Source organism: Eurytemora carolleeae, unplaced genomic scaffold, assembly GCF_000591075.1.
Source record: "Eurytemora carolleeae unplaced genomic scaffold, Eaff_2.0 scaffold1158, whole genome shotgun sequence".
NCBI classification, from domain to species: Eukaryota; Metazoa; Arthropoda; class Copepoda; order Calanoida; family Temoridae; genus Eurytemora; species Eurytemora carolleeae.
In genome coordinates, this window is record NW_019397266.1 from 97,055 (window position 1) to 111,913 (window position 14,859).

Sequence of the window (14,859 nt, forward strand, 5' to 3'; positions counted from 1 at the left end):
CAGTCTATAGAAGAGTAAAAGATCGTGTTCTACAGCATAGAAGAGTAGAAGATCGTGTTCTACAGCCTAGAAGAGTAAAAGATCGTGTTCTACAGCCTAGAAGAGTAGAAGATCGTGTTCTACAGCCTAGAAGAGTAGAAGATCGTGTTTTACAGCCTAGAAGAGTAGAAGATCGTGTTCTACATCCTATAGAAGAGTAGAAGATCGTGTTGTAGAGCCTAGAAGAGTAGAAGATCGTGTTCTACAGCCTAGAAGAGTAGAAGATCGTGTTGTACAGCCTAGAAGAGTAGAAGGTCGTGTTCTACAGCCTAGAAGAGTAGAAGATCGTGTTCTACAGCCTAGAAGAGTAGAAGATCGTGTTCTACAGCCTAGAAGAGTAGAAGATCGTGTTCTACTGCCTAGAAGAGTAGAAGATCGTGTTCTACAGCCTAGAAGAGTAGAAGATCGTGTTCTGCTTGTTGAACTGATTATTTTGTTCCTGAATGTGATCTCAGGTTAAATAAGAACTATAACTTATATAACGCAACTAAAATGGCTAGAAAGGGAAATAGAAAGAAAAAACAGTCTCCTTTTCACACTTAAAGATTGCTATAATGTCGTATTCCAATTCCACAGTTTTCTGGTTCTTACTGCATGTAGGGTTTAGAATAGTATCTTTTTGCTTAGGAATGCTTTTTGATAACTACAATATGTGGGGATATATATAAATATAATAATTTGGAGATTTCTCAAAAACAATCTCCTTTAACTGAAATATTAGTTGAAAAATTGAAATAGATGTAAAATAACTACAGTGAGAACCAGAAAACTCTAGATTAGGAAGACGACTTTATGGCGCAAGTTATGATTTTAAAATGGCCCAATAAACATGAGAAAAAGCAATTGTACAATGTACAGTGTTCATTTCCCAATTTTACTTAATATTGTATGCTTATAAAGCTATACTAGTAAAACTATTTGCTTTGAAACAACATTAAATTGCTTAAATGTCGTCCTCCTCTGTTCACTTCTAGTAGGGTTTGGAATAGTTTCTTAATGTCGTCCTCCTCTATTACTTCTAGTGGGGTTTGGAATAATTTCTTAATGTCGTCCTCCTCTATTGACTTCTAGTAGGGTTTGGAATAGTTTCTAAATGTCGTCCTCCTCTCTTCACTTCTAGTGGGGTTTGGAATAGTTTCTTAATGTCGTCCTCCTCTATTACTTCTAGTGGGGTTTGGAAAAATTTCTTAATGTCGTCCTCCTCTATTCACTTCTAGTAGGGTTTGGAATAGTTTCTTAATGTCGTCCTCCTCTCTTCACTTCTAGTGGGGTTTGGAATAGTTTCTTAATGTCGTCCTCCTCTATTCACTTCTAGTGGGGTTTGGAATAGTTTCTTAATGTCGCCCTCCTCTATTACTTCTAGTGGGGTTTGGAATAGTTTCTTAATGTCGTCCTCCTCTGTTCACTTCTAGTGGGGTTTGGAATAGTTTCTTAATGTCGTCCTCCTCTATTACTTCTAGTGGGGTTTGGAATAGTTTCTTTGACACAAGGAATACATTTTACCAATTACCTTTCTTCTATAAAACATGGCTGTTTGAGAAAAATAATAAAATTTAGAGAATTCGCCACAAAAATAAACTGTTAACTGAAATATTAATTGAAAAAAAAATCAAGAAATCAAAATTAATTATAGAGTTCATCAAATTTTTAAAGATTTTTCATTTGACATATGATTAAAAATGATTCTAATAATATTTATTACAAAACATGTTTTCTGATTTACAAAGCTATTTATAATAATATAATAATCACTGATTAATATTAATATTAATTAATATTAATTACCAAATTCCTGGAAAAAGTACCTCTTCAGCTCAAGTTTACTCACAAACTTATTTCAAAATAAAAATGCTATTTTTTAGAATTATCTGTTTTTCTCTAAAACGTACTGGTACAACGTTAATTGTCAATGTAACCGTTATAACTATTTAGAGAAAGGCAAAATAGTAGGTCACAGAAGAAACATGTTTATAGGCATGAATTAAAAAAGTTTTATATTCCTATATTATCTAGCAGTACCTATTAATATTTTCTAAAAGCAATGTGCTAGACTTATCAAATTCAAATATCTAATTCCTTTTGTACACAGGTGGTACAAATGTTGTACTTAAGTTCCATGTACAATTAACGTTGTACAACAATGTTTAGAGAACAGCTTATGCTAAGAATAATGAATTGAGGTGAAGTGAGTACATTTTCCAAAAATCTTTTAGAATTGTATAAAGAAACAGTCAAAACATTTCCATTTTCGCGCACTAGTTCATAATTTGACCGCTTGGATCGCTGGTGTTGATTTCTTTGACTGTTTAAGAAGAAATACTGACGAAATAACTCCTGCCATTAATATTCCACTTAAGGTATGTCATATCAATATTTGTGGAAGAAATTTCAACATTTTAGAACAGACGAAATATATAAATTTTAGAATTATATGCTTAACTTTTAATTTATAAATAAATAATAAATTCATATAATTCCTTGAAATCTATTTCTCTGGTTGTGTCACAAATGTTTTCATATCTTCAGTGTAACTGTCTAAAACAATCCTCTGAACAACATATTGAAAATAAATGCAGCAAACCAAACAATATTTAAGTTAAACCACTCTTTCGGACAATTTGCCAAAATGGCGGTTATTCTGCACATTGCCGGAGAGCATGCTCGCGCATTTGTTCCCAAACAGCTGATTTAGCGGCAACCAAACCTAGCAGATAATAGATAAGAAAAATTTGTATTATCTGCATCTGTATCACAAAAGCATATTAAAGCTTATTTGTAGAAAAAAAATATTTTTTAATAAATGAGCAATTTAGATCTCTGTTTGGGCCAATAACTGGCCAGGGTGCAGCATTAGGCCATATTAAAAATTGACAAAAAAGCTCCACATTTTAATTTGTTACAAATCAAAAAAGACAGAATTTTATCTTCCTGTTCACAACTTTGAAAAAAAATTTACACCGGTATTTATAATAAACCATTATGAGAAGATTTTTTGGGTTATTTTAGAAAAAAATGAAATACCCTTTATTTTGCTATTTAGTTTAATAACGCCTAAAATCAATAAAAATCACAAAGAAAGGCTGAGACAATAAATATCTTGATAAAATTTAGAATAATATATGTAACGGTGTATAGGTTGTTCGGACACCTAAACAATTTAAACAATTTTAAACACTTTAACACATAAATCTTAAGGTATGATTGTCATCAATGATAGAATATGGGGGCTTAGTAATTTTTAAAAACTGTCTGCAATTTAAAAAGCTCTCAAATCTCTGAGTGATTGTTTCAAAATGAGCAATGCAATGGCCAAAATGTTACTAGATTTTTCTAAGTTTAATTTCTTGCCTCGGACCAAATTGCACAATCAGCACGCCATGTTGCTGACACGTGTTTAAAGTTTGGTTTGGTTTGTCATGGCGACTAATTATTCCTTGTACAATACGCAAAGCAGGGCCATACTGTACTCAGTAGTAAACAGCCAATAATATCAGCAAAAACATCAACATTTCTGTTCAAATAACAATTCAAGCTGAATAAATAATCTAATTTATAGTATTTCAAACTTTTTTACTCAACAGAAAATTATATTTAAGTAAGTGCTATCAAGCCAGAAGTGTGTTCATTATCAGGAATTTTCTGCTGTTTAAAAAAATTTGCCACCCGTCTCCCTTTTCCGATGAATGGAAGTCGGGTGGTCCATATAGAGTTGACTAATGTATAAATGTCCTGGCGCGGGATGAGTAAGACTGGTTTTGAGCATGTGGCGCAATTGCGCAGTTTTCCTCGTGGAGAGAGAACTCCAGGCAATTGACTTGGTCTATCACCGAACTTTTATGTACAGTGCATTCTAGATGCAAGTTAACCCCCCACCCGGGGTTGTCTTTCTTCCATTAGGTAGTGTAGGAGAGCGCAGAGGTCTAGTTAACAGTTACTTAGAACTCCATATATACCTTCTTAAGGCACTTTTTTAACTGTTGTAGGTCGAGACTAGCTGAGGGACTGATAAGCAGGGGTGTACAGTTCATAACTTTTATATATAGACCTTTTTATCACGTAGCAAATTTTTACTAAGCTGACCCTTTGGGAAGGGAGCCGCAAACTGCACTTCTCCTTTCCTGCTTTGACAGTTAACACTGTAGGGCAATCTCATTTCTGGCCTAAAAGTAAAGCCATGAAGACAAGTTTAAAAGTTGAAAATGTTAGCTAGGCTTTGTAAACTTTCTTTTAGTTTTACCTGGATTCAGCCAAGTAGAGACTGTTCTTGGGAAATTTAAATATAAATATATAGATATATATTCTTGCAAGACTAAGAATATATATATACATTTATATTTTGTTCTGGGGACATATGTATATCAGCTTCAATATCACATTAGCTCTGTGTCTATCTACTTCACTATGTCGGGCTTATAGCTGATTTGACTTCTATTAAATGTTTACTATTTGACCCTCCGGCTTCACTAGGCCCTTCATCATCAGAGGTTACGGGGTCGTCAACCTTGCTGACCGAGGTTCCGGTAGCCCGGACCTTGTGCACCTTCCACGCCTTCTGTATTAATGAGGCGCAGTACTCCTCTCGTTGTTTCCACAGAGAGGATGAGGTTCTTTCATAACCTGGTCTGTCCGCAAATGTAGTGACCTGGAAAAAACAAATGATTAGATTGTGATTGTGTCTGAATACGCTATTATGATTCAATGGCTATAACAACAACAACATTATATTGTGATGACATAAAAGAATTGCTTGAGCTATAATATTCCACTTAATCATCAAAGCTTACCTTAACCTCCTCTACATGGGAAGGTTCTTCTATTGGATTTCCCTTCCTTGCAAAGAAGTCCTGTGTGAGAGCATCAAGGATATCAGTACAGAACACCATATCCTCCTTTGTCTCTCCAGACTCAGGACTTGTCCATCTATAAACGAATCATGGTTTAAGATCACCGATTATGCTTAGGCTTCTATTCTATTAAAATAGTGTCTTTATGATTTGCAATTTTGAAACCCTTAGGTCTTTCTTAGTCACTTAAGTGATTCAGAATCAACCATAACCAAACATAGAAATAAATGACTTTTAAAAACCATGCTTTTACATGAATGACTAAAGGACTACCTAACTATAGGAATATCCATGTGAATAATCTTGAATTTGTTAGGTCTGGGTATCTGCAATGGTAACTCAAGTACATCCAGAAACTCGGAAAGATTCTTGTAGTCAATGTACTGTGTGCCGTCTGGGTCGAATTCCTAAATAATTTTTTTAAATAACAAAATGTAATGAGAAATGCAGTAATCACTAACTTACTGACTTAGTTATTCACTCACTCATTCACTTATTAACTTGCTCCCTTACTCACTTACTCGTTCATTCACTCACTCACTCATTCAAACACTCACTCTTTACTCAATTATTCTCTTACACACTCAATTACTCACTGGGTGAAACTAACCTGCCAGATTTCGTAGAATAAATCATAATCTTCATCAGTGATTCCCTCTTGGACATCCTCCGTGGCCTACATGGATTACAAACTTTAATCAATCAATTAATCAATGGATTAAAAACTTTAATTAATCAATGAAATGTCATCAGTCAATGAATTACAAACTTTAATAACTTTAATCAATCAGTGAAATATCATCAATCAATGAATTACAAACTTTAATAACTTTAATCAATCAGTGAAATATCATCAATCAATGGGGATTACAAACTTTAATCAATCAATCAATCAATAGAAAAATGGAAGAATGAATATAAATGAAAAAAAACACCGAATACACAAGGAAAAGGATGAGCTAATGAATAAATGGATAAAAAGGATGAAAGGACGAATGAAAGGATGAATGAATGAATGAATGAATGAATAAATGACTGACCTGGCTATAGTTCTCCAGGATGACAGCAATATACATGTTCACGATAATCAGGAAACTGAAAAATATTTGTTATTAATTTTTTTTAATAAATACACTTATTTGAAAAAAATACTTATTCTTTTTTCAAAATATTTCTTTCCTTTGACTTACTAATTTATCAATATCGACTTATTTACTTACTATTAGATTTGTTTACAGACATTTTTTTTATTTACAAACCATGACTTATTATTTGCTTTTAATAGTTTTTTTTTACCCGATAAGTTTATGGATTTGATTTTTGATAACCGTCTACTTTTGTTAGCTGTTAGAGTAATTTCAAGAGTCCTACATGCACAGATGGCAATGTTCGATTACCCACGGTACCATTAAAATCTTTATATGTTCAGTAGTATGGAAAATTTTAAGGAGGTTTAATAGTGTTTAAATCTGGAAATTCCTAAAAATTTTCCTGCAGTAAAAATGCGCGAGTCGATTAAAAATAATTTGTTGTTAAAATTATAAACATTGATATATAATTCATACTTGATCAGACAAAGCTTTAAAGGGTACCGTTGTGAATCAGGCGTTGTCATACTTGCATGGAGGCTCACTTGAAATAACGTTTACAGTTCCTTTAATAAGTTCATGAATATATCCCAAATATTTTTGTTCAAAAAAATTCTTTTTTTTATCTTGCAATTTTGAGGTTTAACGTGTAATATTGTCAGAAGTATTTAGCAAGTCATTTCTTGTAATAACCTTCCTTGATGTCATTCAGAGTTTTATTTAATTACTTAATTTTATCATTATAAAGACAAAAAAACTGTAATTCCCCCATAGTACCAGTTTTTCAAACCAAACCACAAGCCAAGCTAAACAAAATTAACTAACATACACACACTCACTCACCCCTACATACATACTCATATTATTAATTTACATACAAAGCCCTTATACGCATCAAAAATTACAAATCTAAACACACCAATATAGAAATAGGACCTTTAAAAAGAAAAAAGGGTTGAGGCGAAATATAAACAATCAAAGCGAGTTTTTGCCACAAACTCTAATTTTCCAATCTTGATATCTTTGCAACGCGATGTCGTAGACTTTTGATATTTCAAGCTATAAATTCTGATGGATGAAAATGTTTGAAATAGCAAAGGTTGACCTCATCTGGTTGCAAAGACTTAGGACTTTGAATTTGTGTCAAAGATTCATTTCCTGTGATATGTCAATTCAAATAATTTATGACTTTTAAGAGAAATTAGAGGAACTAGAGAAAGCAGTTTATTATGTTTGTTTTTTATCATCTTTTATGTCTCATTAGCTACTTACTCAAGCATACTGTTCCTTCATAAACCCTCCTAATAGCCAGCCTATTTGCAACCTTATTACACAAAGAAATTCACGCTGCTTCGTCCCGCTTTATTCAAGTTTTCAAATTTAAGGCTAATTTTTGTTTTCATTCTGGTGTTAAATTTCACATTAATCAAAATTCAAAATACGCAATTTTGCTACTGTGGGCAAATTTTCGAGCAAACCGCAAACAAATTTTCGCAAAATTGAGAGGAAAAAAAACCTAAGTCTAAAGTTTCGAAGACATCCGCAAAATTGACAATAAAACTGCAGTCTTCTTCTGCATTAGAAATAGGGGTTTGGACAGTCTAGCGCTCCAGACTCAGTTTTAATTTTAAATTAAATGTTTTGTGTATTTTTAAAAAGGTAAAAAATCCCTTTAAAATAAAGATCATAATTTGTTACAGTGGGACCCATAAAAATGTGGACTAGGAAGACGACTGCTAGACTCTGATTATGATCAATTATGATCGATTATGATCAAAAATAGTCCAATGAACATTTTCTGTTCTAATCTTTTATAGTTTTCACTCTACGTTTACAAAATTCCCCTGTAGTTAATTTATCCAGGTTAGAAGCAACAATGCATGAGATAAAAATCGATTGACATTGATGGAGATTAGTTCCCAGATTTTCTATAATATTAAATACAAAATTTCAGATATTGAGATTATTGGACGGGTTGTGGATATACACAGAGTGTCCCAATAAATATGGGAATTGAATAAAATTTTAAGCTGCATATTAGGAATTAAAATTAGTCTGGGGCACTACTAGAACTGTTACAATGTGTGGGGGGTGGGAGGGGGGAATGAACTGAAAAATAATTGTTATTCCACTTAATTCATTACTCACTGAAAAAATAGTTTTAATACTAATTAATAACTACTTCCTATCACTTAGAAATAATAATAATAATAATAATAATAATAATAATAATAATAATAATAATAATAATAAAATAATAATAATTATTTAATTACCTTAATACTAGATAAGCAATCATAAAAACGACTCCGGCCCCAAAAGTTCCGCAATCTCCCGTTTCTCCTGAGATTAATAAAAAATTAAACAATAGATTGTTGCTTTAAGTATTCTTAATTTAGGCTTGGACATTTGAGAATTTCTTATAAATGTAGAAGTAGCTCAGTGTGGTTCAGTTCTTTTATTAACATTATTTAAAATTCTTTTATTTCCTTTTTTTAAAGGGCTCCATTTTGTTTGGACTAATTTTGACAAATTACCTATTTCTGCATCAGGCTTCTTACAATCAGTATCATCAAAGATAGCATTAAGGGTTCCATCCCAACCTGCACTAGTCGCCATTTGAAAAAGTAGGATAAATGTTTTAAAGAAGGTCTTGAAGTTGTGAACATCATTGAAACCGCCGCGAATCTGAACATTCTTAAACAGGGACATGCCGAACACGGCAAAGATAAACATGACGAGGAAGAGAAGGAGGCAGATGTTGAGGAGGGCCGGCATAGACATGATGAGGGAGAAGAGGAGGGTTCGGATACCTTTAGCTCCCTTGATTAAACGGAGCACTCTGCCAACCTACAGTCAAGGAATATTCAAGGATTTTATTAATTAAGAATTTTCGGGGATTTAATACAATAAGATATAAAACAAGAAAAAAAATCAAGAATTTTTTATTCTTTTTATTTTTTTAAATAAAAAAAAAATTTTCGAATATTTTCCTTTGCTACTCTGACAACTCTGAGAAGGGTTGGGGAGACGAAATACTTCTCTATAAGGTCACTTAGGAAGAGGGAGGCGAGGGAGAGCATGACAACGACAAAGTCAAAGATGTTCCAGGGCTCGGCAAAGTAATGATGCCGAAGTGCAAACATCTTCATTAACATCTCAGATGTAAATATCACAATAAATCTAAATAAAAGAAAAATTATGACCAATATTTTTTTGAATAATTAATGAATCAAACGCTTTTAGAAAGTTATAAAGTGTTACTTTTCATAAAATCTGTGTTTTGGTCATTAGTTAATTGTTACTTAGAAAATAAACTCCTAAAGTAAAAGAACCAAAAAAAGACTACGACGAAACAAAAGGCGCGAAGCATTCTAATTTTTTAATAAAAATGATAAAAGTATTTTACCCAAGATTCAGATTGTTGAGGACAAAAGTTGCTTGAGCACTTTGTTTCCAATGATCACACATCATACACACCTTAAAATTGAATTATTAAAAGTGAATTATTAAAAGCGAATTATTAAAGTGAATTATCAAAAGTGAATTATTAAAAGTGAATTATTAAAAGTGAATTATTAAAAGCGAGTTATTTGTGAACTTTCTTAAATTTTGCTGATTTTCTTACCATATTGAGACCAATAAAGCCCATGACTATCATATCAAACTTCTTATTGGTGATAATTCCAAAAACGATTGCTTGAGGTCCCCACGTGGGTCGCGGCAGCGCCTTAACTGGTTTCTTATTTCCCGCCTTTTTCATTGCCGCAATATATTTCTTCTGATCCTCAGTCATGAACGCGTCAAGTGAGGATCCGCCCTTGTTCTTTTGTTCATTAAACTTGTCAATGATAACACCGACCAACAGGTTGAGGGTGAAGAAGGATCCAAACACGATGAAGAGAACAAAAAAGAGATACATGTAAAGCGAATTCTCTCGGAATGGCTGTTTATTCAACTGAAATAGAAAACAATTAGTCCATTTTTAAATTTTGAGTTTGTAACTATAATCTGATATATATAGATCTAGTCTGCAACAATAGTTGCATCAATTTTTAAGGATTGGTAGACTTTAAATTATTGTTTCGCTTTGGAGAGCTTGTAACTATAGATATTTACCTCTGTACTGTCCACAGCAGCATCCATAATATCCATCCAACCCTTGAAGGTGGCAATTTGAAACAGGGCAAGATAGGCAAGAAACACATTATCAAAGGATATCCTAAATTAAAGAGTTAAGTTAGTTTCAAAAATATACAATGAATAAAAATTGGCAATAACGTACTTATTAAAATTACTTACACTGGGTTGACCCATAAACCTCCTGTTTCATTGAGACACACCGTCTTGTTAGGAATTATTTCATGATTGAACCTCTCCCCGCTATCTTCATCCACACAACGCTGGTACTTCCCCATGAAGGTATTCACACCGATGATGGCAAAGATCAACCAGAAGATGAGACAGACCAACAACACGTTGAAGATACTGGGCAGCGCACCGACCAAAGCGTTGACCACAACCTTCATGCCCTCCATCTTCGCCATGGCACGAAGCGGTCTGAGCGCTCTCAAAGTTCTCATAGTTTTGAAGATCGGGATGTTTCCTGCTCCGAGGAGGGAGGCGGTGAAGTTTATGATAGAGACTGCAACGATGACAAAGTCGAGCCAGCACCAAGAGTTGCTGAAGTACGCCACACAACCCATAGCCAGCACCTTAGCAAACATAGTGTTAGTTAGAAAATCTTTTATTGAAGTCTTAAATCAATATCAGACTTTTTTGGTGATTCCTACTTACAGTTTATTAAGTGTTTTGATCAATAGCAAAATTCATAAATCTTGATGTTAATTTCTGGTAACTTTTGAGAAAGCAACCCTTTCTTAGTACATATTTCTTCCGTTAGTAAATAAGTGGATAAATGGATAGAGATATAGAAAGCTGGTTACAAAAATATTAAATGTAAAGATAGAAAGATAGATGGATAGATGGATAGATATATCTCAGATCTGGCTAATTATATGTTTGGTGCAACAAGCCAACACAAAGGAAATATTATGATGGAGCCGGAAAAAGAAATATTATGATGGAACCGGAAAAAATAACATTATGATGGAACCGGAAAAAGAAATATTATGATGGAACCGGAAAAAGAAATATTATGATGGAACCGGAAAAAGAAATATTATGATGAAATCGGAAAAAGAAATATTATGATGGAACCGGAAAAAGAAATATTATGATGGAACAGGAAAAGAAATATTAGTATGGAAATTAAGTATTTGGGAAGAACATTCATACTTTATCTATGTTTATATTTCAATATGTCACAAAGCCATACCCACTGTATATTCCAGTTCATTTCATTGTACCGGGCCGAATTTCAACTAGCTAAAGTAAGCTGTACAGTATAAATACAGACTATACAAGGCAAAACAGGACGGTACGCCAAATGAATGATCCCTTTCTAGTGAAGTTAACGTGTATCATTTATATCACATAAATTTGACCTTTTCAAATTTACAGTAAGATAGATCAAAATTGTTTCTTCAACAGTGTGTTGTGCATATGACGATTTTCCAAAAACAATTGATTTTTATCGATTCTATTTCAAAAAGCTACCCCCCCCCCCTCCCAGCAGCATCCCGCCCGTAGATTAATTAAAATAAAAGCCCTGAGGAGTTTTGCGAAGTCGCACGTCCTCCCGGTGTACATTTGAATATCCGAGCTGGGTCAACCTTTGTAGTCCTAATTTGGACTGTACCGCCAATTTACAATGACTGAAGCGGCAGAGGAATGTGGTTGGTGTAGAATTGCAAGACACAAAGATTCTGTTCTACGCCGACTGCGCGAAACTCCTCTGGGCTTCTGCCTCAGGGTTATTATGAACGAGTTTCATCCAAATCTTGAAAAGACGACATCCAGTGTCCTATTTGTTATTTTAATTAATCTATGACCCCCACCAATTGATAGGCCTCAGTCCCAACATTTTTCTAAGTCATATATTTATAATTCAATGGTTCTTTTAACAGTGCACACAAAGATTTTTGAAACAATTAAATTTTTGATGATTCCATTTTGGAAACTTATTTACATAAAAATCCCATCCCTCCTAATTGGGTAAAATTATGTTAAAACTAAAAGAAACCAGAAATAAACCTGATTTGTTAACTCCGAAAAAGAAAAATGAAAAGGGTAAAAAGGGAACTTTATATAAATCTATCGACTTCATATGTTACTAAATTACTGTTGTGATAGTCTAATCCTTTCAAAAGAAATATCTGGTTCTTTTTACAGAAACATCCGATAGTAATAAAAATACTACTAATAGTACAGTAAAATACAGTACAGTACAGTAATATACAGTACAGTACAGTACAGTACAGCACAGTACAGTACAGTATAGTACAGTACAGTACTGTACAGTACAGTACAGTACAGTACAGTACAGTACAGTACAGTACAGTACAGTACAGTACAGTACAGTACAGTACAGTACAGTACAGTACAGTACAGTACAGTATAGTATAGTACAGTACTGTACAGTACAGTAAAGTACAAGACAGTACAGTAAAGTACAGTATAGTATAGTAAAGTACAGTACAGTACAGTAAAGTATAGTTCAAACTAGTACCTTGAGACAGGTTTCTAAGAAGAAGACGACTGTAAGTATTCTGTCTAAATAGTACAAAGAATCGACCAGTAACGGCCTCGTCTCGAACCAAACATCCTCCAAGGTCATGACAAAGCTGCTGAGAAGAATCAACGCTAACACAACGGTCTCGAAGTACTTGTCCTCGATCAATCTAAATAGAGTAGAGGATTTGAGGATCAGAGGATTTGGTATGGAGGATTAGAGGATTTGGTAAGGAGGATTAGAGGATTTGGTATGGAGGATTAGAGTTTCAACCTCGATAAGTTACCAAATCCAAGACATGACAGAAGTCTAATAAGGCATCAAATGAGATTTATATATTTTAAGCAATTCTTTAAACTTATTTTTTTGCAAAGTTATAGGAATCATTCTAATAAACCGTACTTTAGAAATTGTAGCAATAAATTATAGTATTTCCTTATTTCAGAAACCATACCGACCATTAAACTACAGTTACTGAGGCAATTCTTTACTTATTATTTAGAAAGGTAAACTTCTTGCAGAAATTATGGCAAATCCTAATAAAATAAACCATATAGATAGATAGATAGATGGATAGATAGATAGATAAATAAATAGATAGATAGATAGATAGATAGATAGATAGATAGATAGATAGATAGATAGATACCTGGAAATTTGAAGCCTATGTTTGTACCACAGCTGCCAGAAGGGTGAGTCAATGTCTCCTAGACAGCAGGGACAGACACGGTAACAGACGGGGGGACAGCAGTCCTCAACAGTTATATCATCCACGGGGTCATAAAGTACTTCCTCAACCTAGAGATTATTTTTTGTATGATCTAAATGATCGATTTTTTGTCTTCATTTTTTATTAGTTGTTATTTTGGTTTTTAGTCGCCATGTTTCTATTCACCATTTTGGTTTTAAGTAGCAATTTTTTCTTTTCATAATTTTGTTTACTAGTCGCCATTTTGTTTTCTAGTCGCCATTTTGTTTTTCTAATTGTCATTTTGGTTTTTAAGTCGCCATTTTGTTTTCTAGTCGCCATTTTGTTTATCTAATTGTCATTTTGGTTTTTAAGTCGCCATTTTGTTTTCTAGTCGCCATTTTTTTCTAATTGTCATTGTCATTTTGGTTTTCAAGTCGCCATTTCATTTTTTCAAGTTGGCATTTTGGTTTTGTAGTCACAGTTTTGTTTTCAGTCTAGTTTATTATGTTTTATGGGTCCCGTTGTACCTGTTTAATCTCCTCGACATAGGAAACAACATCATCAATCTCTGCCTTCCCCTCGTCGAACTCCATCTCCTCAACGGAGCCAGACTTCCGAGCCTTTGACCTCCGCCAACCAGAGTCTCCGGAGTGCACAGAGTCATTACAGCATTCCTTCACCCCCTAGATAGAAAGATAGATAGATTGATAGATAAATAGATAGAAAGATAATTACAGGGTGTCCCAATAAACATGAGAATTTACATGACTATTTTTAAATCGTCTTTGTTCCGCGTGGCATTATTACGTGAACACAGTTGAAACAGTTAATATTTAAAATCGCTGGTCTTGGGAATTCCAAAATGTGGTTTACCATATTTGCACCTTCAACATTGACGGAGATATTCAGATATCAGTCCAGATTCTAATTTATTAAATAAAAAACAACGAAATCTCTTAAATGTTGAATATCTCCGTCAATCTTGAAGATACAAAGAAGGCAGGCCACATATTCAAAAGCTCACAAAACGTCCAGTTTTTTTTGTACACTTTTTGTCATTTAACAACTTTCATGAATCGAAGACGATTTTTAAGTCGTCTCTTTTTTCTCATGTTTATTGGGACACCCTGTAAATGGATAGATAGATAGATTTACCTGGAATGTTGGTTCTCCCTCTATGGTGATATCCATTCCCTCCCCTATACTACTATCCGCGTACAGTCCTTTCCCAGAACCTTAAATACAATAAAGTTTTAGGACAAATTTTCAAGTCTAGCATCTTTTGTAACAATCTTTGATGTAAATTATTGCCGACGTAATACTAAGAAATCGGGAACTATCCTGACCTATATCAGGAACTATTGACCAATATCAGGAACAACTGACCTATATCAGGAACTATCCTGACCTATATCAGGAACTATTGACCAATATCAGGAACTATTGACCAATATCAGGAACAACTGACCTATATCAGGAACTACTGACCTATATCAGGAACTACTGACCTATATCAGGAACTACTGACCTATATCAGGAACTACTGACCTATATCAGGAACTA

General features: G+C 33.7%; 1 protein-coding gene across 1 annotated transcript in view; it reads right to left on the minus strand.

Moving 5' to 3' along the window:
* Positions 1–1,910: 1,910 nt before the first annotated feature.
* LOC111713140 (sodium channel protein para) overlaps positions 1,911–14,859 on the minus strand; it is a gene marked incomplete at its 5' end in the record, with an annotated part of 14,379 nt that continues 1,430 nt past the window's right edge. The window contains 18 exons of the mRNA XM_023487943.1: positions 1,911–4,199; positions 4,277–4,681; positions 4,824–4,959; positions 5,157–5,290; positions 5,494–5,559; positions 5,924–5,978; positions 8,248–8,314; positions 8,509–8,821; positions 8,965–9,154; positions 9,381–9,451; positions 9,600–9,929; positions 10,091–10,193; positions 10,274–10,686; positions 12,603–12,774; positions 13,255–13,403; positions 13,824–13,979; positions 14,452–14,531; positions 14,845–14,856. Coding sequence (XP_023343711.1) covers positions 4,439–4,681; positions 4,824–4,959; positions 5,157–5,290; positions 5,494–5,559; positions 5,924–5,978; positions 8,248–8,314; positions 8,509–8,821; positions 8,965–9,154; positions 9,381–9,451; positions 9,600–9,929; positions 10,091–10,193; positions 10,274–10,686; positions 12,603–12,774; positions 13,255–13,403; positions 13,824–13,979; positions 14,452–14,531; positions 14,845–14,856 — 2,690 coding nt within the window. The remainder of the gene's footprint in view (positions 4,200–4,276; positions 4,682–4,823; positions 4,960–5,156; positions 5,291–5,493; positions 5,560–5,923; positions 5,979–8,247; positions 8,315–8,508; positions 8,822–8,964; positions 9,155–9,380; positions 9,452–9,599; positions 9,930–10,090; positions 10,194–10,273; positions 10,687–12,602; positions 12,775–13,254; positions 13,404–13,823; positions 13,980–14,451; positions 14,532–14,844; positions 14,857–14,859) is intronic.